The 20,312-nt window shown below is 43.7% G+C and overlaps 1 protein-coding gene across 3 annotated transcripts in view; it reads left to right on the top strand.

Annotated features, from left to right (window-relative positions):
* St3gal6 (ST3 beta-galactoside alpha-2,3-sialyltransferase 6) overlaps window positions 1-20,312 on the top strand; it is a 65,085-nt gene that overhangs the window by 34,649 nt on the left and 10,124 nt on the right. For 2 of the 3 annotated variants that reach the window (XM_059277672.1, XM_059277671.1), the window contains exons 3-6: window positions 1,824-1,923; window positions 9,003-9,077; window positions 11,398-11,501; window positions 13,090-13,153. In XM_059277672.1, coding sequence (XP_059133655.1) covers window positions 1,835-1,923; window positions 9,003-9,077; window positions 11,398-11,501; window positions 13,090-13,153 — 332 coding nt within the window. In that variant the 5' untranslated portion in view covers window positions 1,824-1,834. The remainder of the gene's footprint in view (window positions 1-1,823; window positions 1,924-9,002; window positions 9,078-11,397; window positions 11,502-13,089; window positions 13,154-20,312) is intronic. The other variant, XM_059277673.1, reaches the window with a different exon arrangement.

Raw genomic sequence — 20,312 nt, forward strand, 5'->3', positions numbered from 1 at the left:
AGAGCAATAGCTGACGGTCAGAGGTGACAAGCAAGCTCGGCCAGACCAGGGAGTCATTCCGTTTAGGACCGCTTAGCAGATCTCCTGCATTATTAACGTAGCACGAGTGAGTCTCAGCTGTGAGAAGTCCAGGGCAATTGTCATACTTAAGATGACCCTCTGTTATAAAAACAAACAGATCAAATAAAACACTTGAGTTTGGTTTAGTGTGTTCTAATTACAAAGGCAAAAAGTGGCTTAAGATTTCTAGCTAGGGGATAAGAGGACTGCTCAGTCAGTAAAGGGCTTGCAATACACGCGTGAGGACATGAATTCTCCCCTTGGGATCCATGTGAAAAAGCTAAGCATGGTAGCAGACATTTAGAATCCTGGTGCTGGGGAGGCAGGGACCGGAAAGTCCCTGGAGTTGTCTCACCAGTTGCCAAAAAAAAAAAAAAAAAAAAAAAAAAAGGCAGAACTGAAGAGGATTGGCACTTAAGGTTGTGCTGTGGACTCCACGTGCATGCATACATACATGTGTGTGACGTGTCTGTGCACACACAAACACACACAACTTAAAAAGAAAACAAAAACACAGATTTTCATTTTAAATTATTTCCCTCTTAGAAGGAATTGGAAATGGCTCCAGCCTGCCCTCACTTTGTATTCTCAGGTACCTGGATTGAGGTTACTAGATATGGATAAGAAAGAAAGGAATGGTAAGTGCAATTGTTTAGATCATCCGGGACCTTGATAAGGGAGGCAAAGCGATCATTTACCCATTTCCCGTCAGATGCACTGAAATAAAAAGATGTATTATAGAACTATATATTCAGTATGCCTTCTGCATTTCATCTCATAGTAAAGAAGGAGTTTTTCAGGTCTGATTTTGAAGCAAAGGATAGGGGTACTAAGCAAACACACTTCAAATGTTTCCAGTGGTTCTCAACCTTCCTGAGGCTGCCACCTTTGAATACAGTTCCTCATTATTTCATTGCTACTTCTTAACTGTAATGTTTAATGTCGCAACTGTTAAGAATTGTAATGTAAATAACAGATATGCAGGATATCTGGTATGCGCCCCCCCCACACACACATGGGTTGAGAACCACTGGTTATACTTTATATTCCATAAAGTGATGTGTGTGTGTGTGTGTGTGTGTGTGTGTGTGTGTGTATGTGTGTGTGTGTGTGTGTTTACATTCTAGAGAAGGTTGTCATCTACATTTTATCTGTCTATAACGGTACAGTGAGTAACACATTAATGCAAAAAAAAAGCTGAACACACCTATGCTGTGATGTGGAAAAGTCTAATACAAATGTCTAAAAGTTGAAATGTTTTAATAAGTTTTTTTCCCCCATTTTTCAAACTGAGAAAAAGGGCACTGAAACTGTGACGAATAATGATGTCACTTTTGGCCCCAAAGGAGTGAAATGATTATTCATATCTTGAAGCACATACTCACTTTTTACTGGGAAGAATCAAAAAAGAAAAAGAAAAGATATTCTTTAGTGTTTTTGAAGATAAGTTTTGGGCGTGGAGATAAATAAATTCTCTTTTTGAAGAATTTTTACTTTTTTACCTAACATGAGAAAGTTCCAGGGAAGCCTCTAGCTTTGACACCACAGAACTGGTTGTTGGAAACCTCATCATCTGTTGATAAATTGCTAAGACTAAACAGAAGTAAGTGTTCTTTCTGTACATTCAGTGAGCAATTTCAGTGTTACAGACCCATGTCATTTTCCCTTCTCTCTTCATAGATTTATTTACTAATTCATGTATTTGAACCATTGTGGGAAACCCTCTGCATAACCATCCCCTCTGTCTTTGGACCCTGTTTCAGGCAGGCCAGCCATGAGAGGGTACCTGGTGGCCATCTTCTTGAGTTCCGTCTTCCTCTATTATGTGCTACACTGTATCCTGTGGGGAACCAATGGCTATTGGTAAGTTCAATTTTCTTACTTGACATGACTTTCACACTAGTCTTCCCCTTATTTATCTAAAGAATCCTCCGGCTGTATTTTGTTGTATTGTATTACAGTATTGTATCCACTGTTGTAACATGTTGGAGCTTGTCTAGCTTTTTGCGTACCCTGGGATTTTCCTATCCCTATTTTCTGTTTTCCTAGGCTCTAGATTGTTTCCCTAACCACTGAAAACTGTTGAGGAGGTCTGAGGAGATGGCTCAGAGGGTCAAGTGCTTGCTGCACATGTATGAGGACCTGGGTGTAGATTGCTAGAACCCGTGTGAAAATCAGGCATGAAAACCCTGTGCGTTGTAACCAGCACTGGGGAGGAGGGATGGATTGGAAACAGGAAGAGTGCTGGTGATGGCTGGCCAGCCACAGTCAGCTTCAGCTCCAGGGTTAACGAGGGACTTTGTCTCTAGAGTCAAGGGGAAAGTGGGGAGCAGGACAAAAATGTCACACAAACACATATACACACACACACACACACATACACACTCACACCCACAGACACACATACACACATATAGACTCACATGCAAAGAGAGACAGACACACAGACACAGAGACAGAGCGAGCGAAACAGAGAGACACAAAGATATTTTTTAAAAAAATTCATTTTACATACCAACCACAGATCCCCCTCTCATCCCTCCTCCCGCTCCCCCCACTCCCACCTTCCCCCACCCCGGCCCACCCCTCATCCTCTCCCCGAAAGGGTAAGTCCTCCCATGGGGGGACAGCAAAGCCTGGTACATTCGGTTGAGGCAGAACCAAGCCCCTCCCTGCTACATCAAGGTAGAGCAAAGTGTCCCACCATAGGTAATGGGATCCAGAAAACCAGCTCATGCACCAGGGATAGATCCTGATCCCACTGCCAGGGGCCCCTCAAACAGACCCAGCTACACAACTGTCTCCTGTATGCAGAGGGTCTAGTCCGGTCCCATGCTATTGGTCTAAAGTTTGTGAGTTCCTACGAGCTTGGTTCTGTTGTCTCTGTAGATTTCCCCATCGTGATCTTGACCCCTCCCCCCCCCCCCCCCCTTTGCTCCTATAATCCCTCTTCCCTCCTGGAGCTCGGCCCAGTGCTTGGCTGTGCATCTCTGCATCTGCTTCCATCAGATACTGGATGAAGGCTCTATGATGACAATTAGGGTATTCACCAGTCTGATTACCAAGGTTGGTCAGTTCAAGCACCCTCTTCATTTTTGCTAGTAGTCTAATCTGGGGTCATCCTGTGGATTCCTAGGAATTTCCCTAGCACCAGGTTTCTCCTTAACCCTCTGTCTCCCTCTGTCAAGATATCTCTTTCATTGCTCTCCCACTCCATCCCTTCCCAGCTCAACCATCCTGTTCCCTCATGTTTTCATTTCCCATCTCCTCCCCTCGATTACGCTCCCCCCATCCCCAGTTTACTCATGGGGATCTCCTCTGTTTCCCCTTCCCAAGGTGATCTATTCATCCCTATTAGGTTCCTCCTTGTTTCCTAGCTTCTCTAGAACTCTGGGTTGTAGTCTGATTATCTTTTGCTTTACATCTACTATTCACTTATGAGTGAGTACATACCATGTTTGTCTTTCTGAGTCTGGGTTACCTCATTCAGGGTGATGTTTTCTAGTTCCATCCATTTACCTGCAATTTCATGATGTCATTGTTTTTTACACATGAGTAGTACTTCATTGTATACAAGTACCACATTTTCTTTATCCGTTCTCTGGTTGAGGGGCATCTAGATTGTTTCCAGGTTCTGGCTATTATGAATAATGCTGCTATGAACATAGTTGAGCAAGTGTCCTTGTGGTATGATTGAGCATCCTTCAGGTATACGCCCAAGAGTGGTATCATTGGGTCTTGAGGTAGATTAATTCCCAATTTTCTTTTTTTTTTAAAGATTTATTTATTTATTATGTATACAGTATTCTGTTTGCATGTATGCCTGCATGTCAGAAGAGGGCACCAGATCTCATTACAGATGGTTGTGAGCCACCATGTGGGCGCTGGGAATTGAACTCAGAACCTCTGGAAGAGCAGCCAGTGCTCTTAACCACTGAGCCATCTCTCCAGCCCAATTTTCTGAGAAGTCACCATACTGACAGAGAGACACAGAGACACAGAGAGATATTTTTTTAATTGAAGAAAAAACCCTGTTGGATAGCCCTATTTCTTTAAAAAGTATTTATTTTAAAGTGTGTGTGTGTGTGTGTGTGTGTGTGTATTTCTGTGTGATTATTTGCATGTGTGTGAGGATACCTGTAGAGGCCAAAAGAGGGTGTTGGATCCCCTGTAGCTTAAGTTACGGGTGGTCATGAGTCATCCAATATGTGTGCTGGGAACTGACCTGAGGTCCTCTTCAAGAGCAGTATAAACTCCCAGCCACTAAGCCACCTGTCCAGTCTCAGTCCATTTTTTTATTGACTCTTCAGTAAAGCAATAGTATTGACTATTTTCAGGACATAACATTGTGTATTTATATAATAGCTCATTTCTTGAATTAATGAAGTGCTTCTTGGACTTAGCATCAGTTGAGTTTTAGGTTGTTACTGCTAACATATACATACCACAGTCAGTTCCCTTTGTTTAAAAACACAATATGTCTCTCAAAATAGCTTTTACATAAAACACTTGTAAAAACTTTAAGGCATAATTTTACTGCATAGAAAAATGTATTAAGTGTGTTTTTCACACTTCCCGTTTCAATCCTTTGGCTGCAAATAAAATTTTGGTGACCTTTAAATCCTAAATGGATGTCAGTACACAATTAAATCCAAATAGATCAGAACGTGACTTCCCATCTTAGGCAGTATTTTGTCAGTTTTTCAACAGAAGACCTTAGGTTGTTTCTAGCTAGATGAATAAGAATCCTATGTGTCTGTTTCTGCTCTTCTATCTCATCACTGAAAGATTATTGTAGTGCTTTTCATGGGAGAAAGTTGGGCAAATGCTCCTGGGAGAAAACCTAATGCCAGTCCAGTGGTTTGGACCTACAGCTGTAGCCTTTGGACCTAAATTCTGGGCCAGAGAGCTTTGAAGTCTCATTCAGTGAAGATCATCCCACAGGAGCCTCTTCCTTTATATCTGCCACCAAAGAAATGAAAAAGCAAAAAGGTTGCTATGCTACTATTTGTAGTAGACAGGGTTCTCTAGAAGAACAGACCTCATAGAATGTAAATGTATTGTAAAAGGGGGTTTATTAGAATGGCTTCCATGATAGGGGCTGGATAGTTCAACAATGCCTGTCTGAGCCCTAAAGAGAGGTTCAGGTCACAGTGGTGGTTCAGCTTAAAAGGCTTTTGCTTCAGCAGTCCCTATCTTGTGATGAAGACCTGGAGGATTCCTTCAAAATTGCTGGGTTTTAGTTCACTATGGTGCACACTCACGTTATCTGTGACCTCCATGTACTGTCAGAAGACAGAAGAAATTGGAGTTTATGTCAGTGAAGGACAGACACACTCATAAGCAAAAGAGGCAGGCAAGCTACATTGTATTTTCCTCTGAACTTCTTCTGTTTGGGCTACCTACCAAAAGGTGCATCCACTCTGAGGTAGGGTCTTTTCCTAATTAATTGTTACTAGAAATGCCCTCAAGACCCACCCAAAGGCATGTCTCTTAGTTAATTCCGAATCTCATAAGATTAGATTATCTACCATCTTAACATCCTGTTTATCACAGAGGAAATGATAAAGAAGATAATAAAAATATTTTGAATTCACTGCCGTCTTTTGTTACTAGAATTTGAAGTGTCCAAACTAAGCTAACATTACTCATTGACAGTACATGGAGGTCACAGATAATGTGAGTGTGCACCATGGTCTTGCTTCCTTTAAAACTCTTTAAGGGGAACTGGGGTACCAAGTTCTTGCATAGCCTTTAGGGATGGACCTGACTGGGGCAGCGAGGAAATAAAGACAAGACAGACAGATGGACATATGGGTGTAAATCTGGGATAGGTAGATGGTCTGGGCTGCCTGCTGGAGAAGCCTAGAACCCTGGAAACTCGATGTGTTTAGTATGGACAGTTGAAATGAGAGGCCAAATTATTGCACACAGCCGGAAAAGAGGACTGGGCTTATTGTATACAGCTGGAAAAGAAGGTAGGGCTTATGGTATACAGCTGGATCAAAGTGACAGGTTCAGGTAATGTGATAGGAGCAATTTATTTTATTGATTGATTGATTGATTGATTGATTGGTTTTTCCAGACAGGGTTTCTCTGTGTAGTTTTGGTGCCTGTCCTGGATCTCGCTCTGTAGACCAGGCTGGCCTCGAACTCACAGAGATCCACCTGGCTCTGCCTCCCAAGTGCTGGGATTAAAGGTGTGTGCCACCACTGCCTGGCTAGGAGCAACTTTTGTAGCAATCTTCAGGCCACACACACCAGGGCAGAAAGCTATGGTGGACATTTTCTGCGTACACTATCAGCACTCAGAATCAGTCCCCTAAAAAGGCTTTGGTGTCCCTCTGAGCCTGAGGCTGTGGGATCTTTAACATGGACACTCAGGACTTCATTTATTCAGGATGTCTCTCTTCCTTATACTGGGGAGACAATTAAAGGGGCAGGCGAGATGATTCAGTTGGTAAATACTTTCCATACAATAGCACAAAGACCTGAGTTTGATCCCTTGCTCCTACATACACAGCCAGGAGTGGTAGTACCCACTGGCAGTGGGCCCAGCCTATCTGTAGATCTCCAAGAAAACAGGGTAGATTGGCACCTAAGGAGAAACCATAGCCAAAGTGGTTCTCTGGCCTACACAACCACATGCAATACAACGCCACCAACGGGAGATGACTGGGCAGCTAAGGCACTTGCCATGCAAGTACGAGGCCCAGAGTTTGGATCCCCAGAATGCATGGTGCTTGGGTGAGCTCGCCTGTTGTCCCAGCTTTGCAAGGCCAAGAGACAGAGACTACCATGTTAATGGGCTCTGGGCTTAAGGAAGCGACTCTGCCTCAAAAGAGTAAGAGCGATCAAAGGATGTGGTGATATTTTGTTGTACTCTAATAAAACTTCCCTGAAGATCAGAGGACAGAGCCAGCCACAGAGTTAGCCATAGAGATCAGGCAGTGGTGGCACACACCTTTAATCCAATAGCAGTTGGGAAGGCAGAGGCAGAGATCCATCTGGATCTCTGTGAGTTCAAGGCCACCCTAGACTACACGAGATTAATCCAGACTAAAAGAGAAACAGCCAGGCAGTGGTTGGTACACACCTTCAATCCCAGCACTTGAGATCTCATGTCTTTGTTACCTGTATTTGGGAAGCACACATGCCATTAATCCCAGCACTAGGAAGGTTGAGACAGGAAGTGATATGGCTGGGCAGAGAAAGAAATATAAGGTGGGAGGAGATAGGAATTAGGCCCCTTTTGGCTGAGAATTCAGAGGCATTCAATCTAGGATTCGTGGAGACAGGATCTTCTCTTTTCGGCTGAGAAGTTGGTGAGGTGAGAAGTGACCGTGGCTTGTTTCCTCTGGTCTTTTAGTTTTCACCCTGATATCTGGCTCCAGGCTTTTATGATAAGACCATTTAGGATTCGTGCCACAAAGGAAGATTCTTAATGTCAGCCTTGGGCCTCCGCTCATACATGCACACCTGTGGATGAATCCACACCTATGTGATATACATACCACAATATACACATGAAAAACAAAGATGATTCTTTGTTTTCATAACAACCTAAAGTTTGTCTTCATACTCTTAGAAAACAGCTGTTTATTTTCAGTCTTTGGGTTGCTTCCCGGTCTAAGTAGTCAAGTTTATCTTGCCCCTGCAGTGTTTATAGCTTGCTGTGCTTGTCTAGCATGTCCATGTGTGTCGTCCTTATTGTAAACCAAGTGGCCCTCACCTTTGTAGAATTCCCAAAAAAATCTCATTTATGTCCTTGTATCCTTTTAGTTCAATAGCTTACCCTGGTGATTTTACACTTAAAAAGTGAAAATTAGGGCTGGAGAACTGGCTCAGTGGTTAAGAGGATTTCTTGCTGTTGCAAAGGACCTGGGTTCGATTCCCAGCATCCACATGGAAGCTTACCACCTCCTTGGGCACCAAGCACGAATGTGGTGCACAGATGTACATGCAGGCAAAACACTTATAAAATGGTAAAAATAAGTCTAAAAAAAAAATTAAGCTGGGTGTAATGGTAATATACCTTCAATCCCAGTACTTGAGAGGCAGAGGCAGGCAGATCTTTGTGAGTTCCAGGCCAGCCTGGTCTACACAGCAAGTTCCAGGACAGGCAGGACTACATAGAGAAACTGTCTCAAAACAACAACAACAACAACAAAAAACAGAGAAAAGAATTATTTGTCTACAAAAGGTCTATTCTATTCAGATTGAGTCCTATTAATAGTGGAAAAACACTGATTTAAGTTTTTACTCTTTTTCTTTTTCTCATTCAGTCACTTAATTTTTAAAGCACTGGTTCTTCATATAACCGATCACCAATGAGTGAAGTGAAGCCGTGTTCCTCTTCTGGCTGTTTCCTTCCCCCCCCCACCCCGCTCCCCCTCCCGCCATTTCCTTTCTTGTTGCGTTTCACAAGACCCTACATTTAGGAACCACCTGAGCCAAGAACTGAGGACAGTGAGATTCAGCTCTCAGTGGTGTGTCTTGTGATACCCCCCAGGCAGCGGTCTGTTCAAGCTGCTCAGTCAGATGTTTACGCTAGGTGCTGTCACTGTGCGGTCCCACGTAGGACTTGGGGGTGCAGGCCATGTGCACTTGGTCGGTATGTCTTTGAAGGCCTTTGAGGACTTCTAAAACTAGAGTGTGATTTTGGCTTCCACAGTGTGGAAACCCTTCCCCCAGGTCCCTGGGAATCACTGTTCCCCCCAGTTCCTTAGGTGACCATGGCCTTTCCAAATGTCAGGGCTGTGTGTGTGTGTGTGTGTGTGTGTGTGTGTGTGTGTGTGTGTGTGTCTGTCTGTCTGTCTGTCTTTGTCCTCTGCCTCCAAGACCGGTCAGCAGTGGAGCCCAGTGGGTTCCTGGTGTGCACATTCCTCTTTGGTCAGGATTCCTGGCTCTGGCTTCTTACGTCCACTCTTTCTTTCTCCTAGGGTACCACTCGTGGAAATGAAGAGTAAAACTATCAAGCCTTGTTCCAAAGAGCCGGCCTTCGCCTCTCTGCTGAGGTAAAAATAGACCCAAGAACGGTAGCTCTGCAGCATTTGCAGACTATGTTTGTGGTCACTTCTTTTTTTTTTTACACTGTTGGCCCTTTTCATGCAAACCTTGGTACTTGGTAGACACTGCGTGCGTAAGGAACCTGAAGAGCCTGCCGCTGTGCATCTAGCCAGAGCTCTGAGTAGTTTAAGGGAAGATCCTGGAGCTGGTATTCGCTTAACTCAGGTGAGGCTGGAGAGGCCTCTATTTGGATTTGACTAGAAAAACAGAGCTGTACCTTAGTTTCTCCCCCCTGCCCCTCTCAGAGAGGCTTCGTCCAGCAACTGACGGGAGCAGATGTAGAATTATTTTTTATTAAAAATTTCCCCTCACTTTCACGTGTAGAATGCAAATGATTGATCTACATATAATGTGAATGGTGAGCGAACGTTGTGGCTGCCGGAAATTTTAGTTTATTCCTCCCTCTACAGATATTTCTTTTCCCTGTGCGCTGCCGCTTTGATAGATAGCAAAAGCAGCTTTGATAGATAGCAAAAGCAGTGACAAACGTGGTTAGGCGTGTTTAACTCTATAACACATTTTTTTTGAGACCCCCTGCCCCAAGGTTATAGTATTCGTTCAAGACTGCTAAGTCAGCATCTAAGACTGCAGTTTAAGGGACATGGAGGCATGTGTTTGTCATTTGTACAGTACTCTCCAAGGATGCTCCCTTGAGCATGCCGTTTTCTGAGAAATGGATGAAAGCCAGGCAGCATGCGGAAGTTCTGCTCACGAACCCAGGTTGTGTGGAGGACTCCTACCCTCGGAACCAGACCTCTATGTAGATTGCAAATTTGTCATCTGTGGGCTGGTGGCTCCCTCCCCAAGCAGGGGCTTCACTGCCCATACTTACCATATAGCAGGCTGTTGTAGGAGTTACAATTGCAGAGCTGCATTGTGATAAAATGCATTTGAATGTGACCATCATACTTATAACAGGTAAAAATAATACTTACTGAGGCTCTTAATATGTCTGAGATATTGTGCCAAATAATTATTTCATTTGGAAAGTAAATGTCAGCAATGAATAGAGGTTTGACTAGAAACATATGCTAGTTACTAGTCACCATTACTGTCAATCATCCTGACCAGCTCTGAAGAAGAGAGCCAGCCCTTGCTGGAGCTTCATTCTTAGGCTTGGGTTCTCCAAGATGACAGGGAGGATCTTGAGTCATCTCTCCCAAGCTTGAACTGGTATCCTGGTACTTCCCCCTTTCCAGTGTAGGTCCTGGACTTGGGATCAACACTGATTTAAAAATGACTTTTGCAGGGTGGCTGGCCCTTAAGGTTGCTGTCACTACCAGTGCTGGAGCTCGGACCTATATTTGGTCAGGGAATGCTAGCCTCTTACCTGTTTCCTTTAATGTCAGTTTGTAATGCAGCTCTCAGGACCAGGATAAAGTTGAAGGCAGGTCACTCTCATGCCATTGCTATTTCCATTTGTCATGCAGCATTGGGAAATCCTGGCCTCACTCTGGTTTCCACCTGCACATTTAAATATTAGCACGAAGCTGATGGAGTAAGAGTGTCTGTGTGGGGCCTGCAGTAGAGCTTGGCAGGTCCTGCCCTATAACTTCCAGTCTTTCTGGTGGGAGAAAATAACTTATTAATTTGAGACTGTTTCCCTCTTTTTAATAACACACATAAGCACTTCCCCTACTTTATAATGGCCCTTTAAAAATTGACTTGGAGTTAAAATTCATTCATGTACTTCTTAAATAGGTGTCGACTAACAACTGTGTTCTATGCTGGATACCACAATGGCTCTTCCTGTCTTTATCAGACATTCCAAGGAGAGGTGTGGAAGTCACAGGGCACATTTTGAAGTCAGAGCATGTCGCAAGCAGACAGATTTCCACAATTTTTGTTCTTGAGTAAAGCTTAATTTAATGACATTAGGGCAGAGTTGAATTCTCTAGCTACATTTAACCTTCAGTATATCTTTGTTTTTACAGTTGGTACAGTTTATGCATATGGCACTTTTAAATTTTGGAAGAGCTTAGCATCAATACCAACATAACTTCCTGCCCATCACTTTGTCACTTAGAGTGTGATTTTGCTTATACTGTAACGTAATTTTGGTTCCTGCACCTGAACATTGCATAGCTCTAACATTTAAGTATTGTCTTAAATTATTTAAAAATACTTGTACCACCTGAGCCACCCCTGCCGTAAGTTTCAGGTGTGATCGTAGATGTCTCGGAACACAGCAGACATTTGACAAGTCATGCTTTGTTATTTCCAACACAGCAGACATTTGACAAGTCATGCTTTGTTATTTCCTCCCAGGTTTCCTCAGTTTTACCCATTTCTGTGTGCATCTGATTTTGCAAAGATTGCTTCCGAGTACGGTACCGATAACTTTGTTCTGCCCTATGGGATAAAGGCATCAGGTCAGTCACGCTGTCCTTATCCTGTTTTTTTTTTAATTTGAGTGATGTTTGTTGAGAGCCACATGTTTTTGTTCCCTGAGGGTTCCCAGGAGATATAATTTGGGGACAGGATCAAAAAAAAAAATTCAAAGTTTTAAACATACTCTTTAGAAGGTAGTGTAGAGTCAAAAGTGGTAGGGTATTTTGTTTTGTTTTGTTTTATGGTTGTTTTGTTGTGCTAGTGGTGGTGGTACTGGGGAAATGTCTGTCACAGTGGGTCTTAGCGGGGCTCACATGCCTAACTTTATTCCAGCTTGGAATTAGCAGGATAACCTTGAAGGGTAACTTCTTCCCTGTCCCTTCATTTCACCTTGTGTGTGTATGTGTGTGTGTTCATGTGTGCGTGGGTAGACACATGTGAATATGCGAAGGTCAAAGACAACCTCAGATGTTGTTCCTTTTTTTTTTTTTTTGAGGCAGGGTCTTTCACTGGCCTGGAATGCACCAAGTAGGCTAGAGTAGACAAGCCAGGGAGCCCAGGGGTCTGTGTCTCCTTCTGTCACAGACTCCTCTTTGCTATGTGTGCAAGCACAGACTACCATGTTATTTCTGTGCGTTTCAAGGACTGACCTAGGGTCACATACTTGCAAACAAGCGCTTTACTGACTGAGACTTTCCCATTCTCATTTCTCCTCATATTTATTTCATCAGCAAGGTCTAGATCCTTAATATTTTCATTTTACCGGTAGGTTTTTATTTTTGTTAAGTTGAGAGGAATTTATTCCACCTCTTAACAACACAGCAATCTTCCTGCTGCTCACTGAGAGCTTTTGGGGCTCATGTAGCTTAAGGTGTAGATTTTAGGGAGGCCTTAAAAACCCAAGTGGTGCCTGTTATAATTTTGTGATATTTTACTTTTTCAGCTGATCCTGCTTTGCAATTTTCCATATATGTATGTGTGTGTGTGTGTATTTGCAGAAAGCTAGGATGTACCTCAGTTGGTACAGCGCTTGCCTAGCGTGGTTGAAATTCTGGGTTCAGTTAGCATTACATAAACCAAGTATTGTGTCCCGTACCTGTAATTCTGGCACGTTAAGAGGTGGAGGCAGGGAGATCAGAAGTTTTAAGGCATCTTCAGGTACATAAGAAAGTTTGAGGCTAACCTGGAATATATGAAATCCTCTCTCTCTCTCTCTCTCTCTCTCTCTCTCTCTCTCTCTATATATATATATATATATATATATATATATATATATATACACACACACACACACATATATGTGTATGAGAGATTTTGACTAATTGGTTTAAATTCACTGAATTCTATTTTATGGTTCAGAATCATCTGATACTGCTAATTTTTATTACTATTTGTGATGTTTTTATATTGATCATTACTCTTGGGAGATAACTGCAAAACATTTACTAATCTGAGTGTGCTTTTTGAGTATCATGAGCAAACTGTAGGTAAGTTGTCAATTTTTTACTGGTCATCTCCAATGTTGCCATAGTGTTTAGAAAGAATTTAGGAGTCAGGGAACTGGGTGATCATTGAGTCTTAAGAAGGTATGATTATCCATCTATTCATAATACCTTATTTGTTTTCCAGGGGAATATTTTCGAGTTGTCCTTTCAAAACTGAAGAGTTGTGATGTCTTTGATGAGCCTGACAAGTGAGTTTATTTCCTTCTCGCTGACTTTCAGCTTTATTTCAAGAAACTCAAAGTATTTGCCTCAAGAAATGCAAAGTACATATAATCTGGACCATTCTACTGTGTGTGTGTGTGTGTGTGTGTGTGTGTGTGTGTGTGTGTGTGTGTGTGTTGCTAAAACTCCAGTAGTTATTTCTGATCTTATTCCAATGGAAATAAACAAACTATGAAATTAATATAGAAGTTGCAGCACTGGCTGGTGTAGATGTAATTCAGTGTAGATGTAGCCAACGGTTTTATCAGACAGAAGAACACAGAGCCGATTCAGAGAAGAAAGCCAAGAGGTCAGAGCCAAGAGCCTCACCCTTCCTGATTCAGGGATCCTTCTCAGCCAAGAGAGATCTCCGAAAGAGAAGCCCTCCTTCCTGTGTGTCTGTCTCTATATTCTCTCTGTTCTGGCTTCTGATTGGTTGTAAACCCAATCATGTGACTGCCTCGTCACTGCCTGTATATACCGCCCTCCAGGTCCTTAAAGACGTACACCACCACTGCCACGCACTTGCTATGGCTCTAATAGCTCTGACCCCAGGCAACTTTATTTATTAAAATACCACCACAGGCTGGCTCAGTTTTCAGAGTGTTTTAATGATGAGCAACGGGAGTTCCCACCCACGGTATTTTTAACCCACGTTGATCATCTCTAATTTGTTTGTACTAAAGGAAGAATTCTCTTGCACTGCTAACCAGTTCAGAGTCTCCATCCACGATGGTTTCCCACACCTTCTGTGCATATCCCAAGGGTTTCTGATAGCCTCTTCTCTTTTTCTTGTTTAAAATGTTGACTGTTGGACTTTGGAAACAGTTCCGTTCCTTTTTGTTGAGAATTACATTTAAAGAAAGCAGACCGCTTACTTAGATATATGTTTTCTATCTATAAGTGTAGTTTATTGTGTAGAAAATTTTCTTCCCAAGATAATCCGTAGAAACCGCATTGCCAAAGTTGGACGTCTCGGTAGGTAGGCTTACTTTTACAAAGGTGGGCTTATATCAAAAAAGTTTGAAGATACAATTTAGAATTTGGATTATGGGGCAGTATAAGAATGGAGATGGTCTGTGGAGATCAAACCTATACTTAAGAAGGAAAATGGTAGAATTCCTTCTTGTCCAGAAGTATAGTGGTGCAACATGAGGAATGTAGAAGGTGTAGTGGACAGAGAAGTGAACGTGGAGATAGAATTTATAGCACAGAGATGGGTGGGTGTGTTATATTTTATTGAGATCTGTCAGGTCTGTGGAAGACACAGATTATTGAAATGTGGAATATATATGGCATGTTGATTTATTGCCATTTGTTATAATTTGTAATTCAAAACTATGCCACCTACTGATCAGTTTCAACTTTGATTGCATATCAAGAGAATGGTGGGTTTTGTTGTTGTTTTTGTATGGTTTTGGTTTTGGAGATGGGGTTTCTCTGTGTAACCCTGCCTGTCCTGGAGCTTACTCTGTATACCAGGCTGACCTCAACTCACAGATCTGCCTGTCTCTGCCTCCTGAGCACTGGAATTAAAGGTATGTATCACCACTACCTAGCACATATCAAGAGTGTGCGTGCGCGCGCGCACACACACACACACACACACACACATACACACCCCTCACATTTTACACAACTTTCATTTGTAAAGTTTTAATTCATGAAGATGGTTGGCTTACATGCTGTAGGTCAACTTTTTCTCTAATTTTCCAAGTGGTAAAAGTAAGGCCAGACAGACAGACAGCTTGCGTTAGCTGGGAGATGGCAGAGCTAGGATGAGAACAGAATTAGCTGCAGCTCCAGTGCCTGGATGTCTGTGCAGAAAGCAAGAACTGACCCTGTAAGGGTTTCCAGCAGGGATGTGAAAACAGTTCTGTAAACACAAACTGTCATATTTGAGTCTGTGAGTAGAAATTTCATTCTTGTCTCCTTTTGATGTCACTATGAGACTGTTGGATTCAGCTGCTTTCCTAGGATATTTTCTCAGGCAGAGAGAGGTCTTCAGCCATGTGTCTGTTCTCTCTTTATGACTTGGTCTGCCTGTCCCCTCTGTTTCCTCTTCATTGCTACCAATGCTCCCACTTCCATCAGGCTATGGCTAATTCAAATTCACCCTTGAACCCTTTCCCTTCGTTTTATCCTATTTCTCATTTTCAGAAAAAAAATAGCATTTTTGATGCTGTTTCAAGTGTAAATGTTTTAATACTACATTAGTTTGGTTCAGATAACTTCATCAAGAGTGCCTGACACTTTGGTCAATTCCCCTGTGAAGGGGAAAATGTGAAATATCGGTTATAAGTTGGATACTTTCATCTAGCTCATGGATTTTTACATGCATGAAGTCTGCAGGGATATCCCAGTAATTCTGTGGTCACCAGGGCCAAGGCTTCTTTGTGTTGGACACTACTGTTCCTCAGTACATGGCTTCTTCCTTAGGGTCCAAAATGAAAGTTGGAGTTCAACCCTGTTGGGGGAATATTATTATTATTATTATTATTATTATTATTATTATTTGTTTTTCGAGACAGGGTTTCTCTGTGTAGCTTTGCGCCTTTCCTGGAACTCACTTGGTAGCCCAGGCTGGCCTCAAACTCACAGAGATCTGCCTGGCTCTGCCTCCCGAGTGCTGGGATTAAAGGCGTGCGCCACCACCGCCCGGCTGGGGGAATATTATTTTAAGGTGTGTTACTTTTGTTTATGTTGCATTTGTTTAACTCGGTGAAGAAGCTGTGTTACTGTGCCTGTGTAAAACACCTGATGGTCTAATAAAGAACTGAATGGCCAATAGCAAGGCAGGAGGAAGGACAGGCAGGGCTTTCAGGCAGAGGGAATGTATAGAAGGAGAAATCGGGGAGGAAAGAGATCTAGCAGCCAGAGGAGGAGGACTCTAGGGGCCCAGCCATACAGGAAGCCACGGAATAAGAGTAAGAGTTACAGAAGTAAGAGAACGGGAAAGCCTAGAGGCAAAAGGTAGATGGGATAAGTTAAGGAAAGCTGGCAAAAAACTAAGCCAAGCTAAGGCTGGGCATTCATAATTAAGAATAAGCCTCCATGTGTGATTTATTTGGTAGCTGGGTGGTGGTCTTCCCCGAAAGCAGCAAAAACCTCCAATAATACAACCCATCATGTCTTCGTTCCTGTCAGAAGAGAGGAGGAATGGGAGAAGGGCATGTGCCATCCCATGATGCTTGCCTTCTTCCTTATGGCCCTTAAGTATGGCTCTCAAGAAGCCATACAAATTTCTTCGTTGTACCTAGTGATGAGCTGGAGCCAGGGGTGCCAACATGGGAGAGCTATATCTCTTGCCAGCTCCACATTTAGCAACCTCAGCTGGAGGCTTGCTGTCTGCCATGGAGTCAGTATCTATATCATGGGAACTGGCAAGTCTCACAAGCTGGAGCTTCTCAGGCTCTCTCTCCTTCCCTCAGAATAGACCATTAAACATGTGCTGGCAACCACTAATGACATCCCCTGGGTAAACTCAGGCACTGGCCATGTCTGGCTAGAAAGGTGATGGGAGATGTTGCCTGTTGTCTAGGTCATTGTGTGCCCACCTTTTAAAAACTGCAAGTCCCAGGGCTGCCATGATGGCTGCTGAGCCTAACATCCTGAGTTCAATCTCCAGTACCCATAGAGTGAAAAGAGAGAACTGAGTGTGCTCTCTCATACTAAGTAAACAAAATGTAATTAAAAAAAATGTATGACCTGTTTTTTTTTTTTTTTTTTTTTTTTTGTATTTTTGTTTTTTCGAGACAGGGTTTCTCTGTGTAGCTTTGCGCCTTTCCTGGAACTCACTTGGTAGACCAGGCTGGCCTCGAACTCACAGAGATCCACCTGGCTCTGCCTCCCAAGTGCTGGGATTAAAGGCGTGCGCCACCACTGCCCGGCATGACCTGTTTTTTTAAGGGTGGAAGGAAGCATGGTGATAGAAGCTTTCTCTGTCATTTCCTTGGTCCGCAGGTGTTTCTGTGCCATGGAGGATTCTGAAGTCAACTGGGTTAAATAGTGCAGCCACGCTTCCCCATGCTGCTCCTGTGCTTTCTCGCAGATAGAGGTTTTTCTCTATTCACTTAAGCCCAGCGAGCATCGCTTCCACGCCCAGTGAGCTTCACTAAAGATGGACATTACAAGGAAATTGCAAGGAACCCTTAAAACAAGCCCATGTTCTAAGTTTATGATTTCCTGGTTGTCCATGTCGCTCCCTTGCTCTAGCCTGGTCCTGGCCCCAGGGATACTGCAATCTCTCCCCAGTCAGGAGCCACAGAAGCCTTGGAATGCAGAACTGCAGCTCCCACTTAAAATGCACCCACTAGCTCCCCGCCCCCACCCACCAGATGCTTTGGTCCTGCAGCCTAGGTAGTTAGTTATACAGTAACTCCATATAAATAGCTTACTAAGGGAAACACCTGTGTTGAGTCGGTTGGCAGCTAAATGGGTGATGGGCTGTAAAAGCTGTCTAGATGCTCACTGAAGTGGAACCCATTATATCAGCTCAACAGAACTGGGTTGGATTGGTTACCGAGGAGAGGCAGAGCAGGAGCCAGTGAGGAGAGTTGAAAAGAACAGAAGCTATAAAGTTGACAAGAAAAGGACACTGTGTGCACTGTGAAGGTCTGCATCCTGCTGAGCTAAGGATTGTTTACCTCGAAGCCTGGGGAGGGTGGAGGGAGCCGAGGGCAGAGGAAGCTGTGATCAACAGATGGGTCATTTGTGGGAAAAGCATGGGGCAACCACTACCTGTTTTCTATCGTCTCTGAACAGATGCTGAGAAAAGATACGAAAGCTGGGGCTCCCCGGGCTGGAGGAAAGGGCCCCGTCCAAGAAAAAAAAAAAAAAAACCAACCATGAAAGATGTTAGTGGTTTTTGTACTTCACACAAACTGAAATGAGAGAGGTCAGATCACCAAGCCAGGTTCCTAGAGGTACTAGGGGAGCATGAGTACAGAACCTGGCCTCCATCCCTAATTGCACATTATTTTAGGGTTTGGCTGCAGGGACTACAGATGCTGACTGAACATGCATTATCACTCATGTGTAGTTTCCGATCTGCAGGTTTGTGGTTCCTATAGGGCACCAGCCTATGGCTTCACTGAGCGTCAAGTGTACAACCCTAGGGGGGGCCAGTTTACACCCGTAGTTGTCTGAATGAAGCTTCCTAAATTGAGACTATGTATAGTCTCAGCATCTTTGTGGTGTGTCTCTGGTTGAGGGGCTCAATGGTGTTAGGGATCCAAGGTGGACTCTCTGTGGCTCTTTTCTCCTTAGGTACAAGATGGTTGCCTCAGCTCTAACCTGCCATCCAGTGTCAGTGTCTAAGCTGAAAGGAGGGGGCAGGTGAAAAATAATGTTTTACTTACACCATTCTCTTTCTAGGGGCAGAATCTTTTCCCGAAAGCAGCTGACAGACTCCCCGACTATCTGCTTGGTCATGTGGGGTGTGTCATGTGGCTGCCACTAGACCTGATTTCAGTGTCAGGGATAATGAGCTCACCATTGGAGGCTTACAAACGCAGGCTTCTGGGTTATTGAGAACATGGCCAGTAGGATTTGCCATAGAGTCTCACACTGAAGATAGAGCGACGTGTTTTAATGTTTTGCATGTTACCAATCTGAAAGCACTCAGTAAAGAAGACATATCATGGGTGGTTTGTAACAGTAGCTGCAGTTTACTTTCTGTGTTTTGTGTAGGGTAGTGACTCTGCACGGGAGTGACTCTTGGTTTTGCCTTTCATCTGGGGGAAGTGAATCTTAGCCCTACTTCCTCAGCAGCTGTTCAGGTTTTTCTTTAACAAGCTCAGGCACTATGCAGTTATTTGATTGTGTGGGTAAGTAAGACTCTTGGGGGGTCTGTTTATTTCCTTACTTTTTTTTTTTTCCAGAGTAGAGGAACAGAAACCTGCTTCTCCAGACACTTTAGGAAAATAACCTCCACACACTTAATGAGAACCAAACTGATTTTTGAAGATACCTATAAATGAGTTAAGTGGTTCCGTTAGAATGATAGGCAAGAAAAATTCTTTCTTCTAGGGACTCAAAATTCACTGCAGCTATTTGTATAGGAAGATGGGGTTAAGTAAACATGATGAGCCGGGTGGTGGTGGTGGTGCACTCATTTAATCCCGGCATACTTGGGAGGTAGAGGCAGGCAGATTTCTATGTGTTTGAGGCCATCCTGGTCAATGAAGTGAGTTCCAGGACAGCCAAGGCTACACAGAGAAACCCTGCCTCGAAGAACAAACAAACAAAAGTAAGCATGATGAAGTTACAATTACCAGAGGATTCTGGGAATCATTTCTCATATGTAAGGTGTCAGGGCAGCCAGAGTCCAAGGCCAAGGGCATCATGAAGAGTGGAAAGCATCGGTTCCTTTATAGGACATGAGAATCTGGGGGTTGGGGACTTAGCTCAGTGGCAGAGCGCTTGCCCAGCAAGCACAGGCCCTGGGTTCGGTCCTCAGCTCTGGGAAAAAGAAAAAAAAAGAGAATCTGTTTGGGAGAAGTGAATTCTGAGACGAGTGATTCAGACAGTTTGTACCATTCTGTACCTGCCAAAACTGCAGCGCAGCTGTGGATATGATGCTACCGGAAAAGGGCCACGCCAGGACTGCCCCCAATACCCTGTAGCCAATGTACGCTTCAGAATAGTATGTGGGTCTGTGTGGCTATCCTTTCCTCTGAGGAAAGATGGGATCTCAGTGACAGGGTTTCCCCCTGGAAGGCCTGGAGAACTTTTCCTCCAGTAAAGGCCTTTCTTCCCCTGTCCCCGGAAAGCCGATGAAGAAGGAAACAGAAATGGAGTTCCTCTAAGCGTTTGACACTGAAGTGTGATGGGCAGAAACAGCACTCTGTGGAGAGCTCATTATAGAGGACCCCATGGAAGTGATCTGCCTGAAACCTGTGCCCTTTGTTCTCATGGCTGACAGTAAGGTCTGCGGGAGGTCCAGGACTCGCACTTTGAGGGGGGAATCAGTGACATGGCATGGCACATGGTGGCCGTCTTTGATCCTTAGGTCATGATGCCACATACTACCTAGTCTGATAAAGAGGAACCCTCTAGGAATACTACGATCCATCCCGTCAGTGCATTGCAGCATCATGGCACTAGCCCAGTTTGGGACTGAGCCAAGTTACCCCTTCCAGGAAT

The sequence above is a fragment of the Peromyscus eremicus genome, chromosome 12 (genome assembly GCF_949786415.1).
Source record: "Peromyscus eremicus chromosome 12, PerEre_H2_v1, whole genome shotgun sequence".
NCBI lineage: Eukaryota > Metazoa > Chordata > Mammalia > Rodentia > Cricetidae > Peromyscus > Peromyscus eremicus.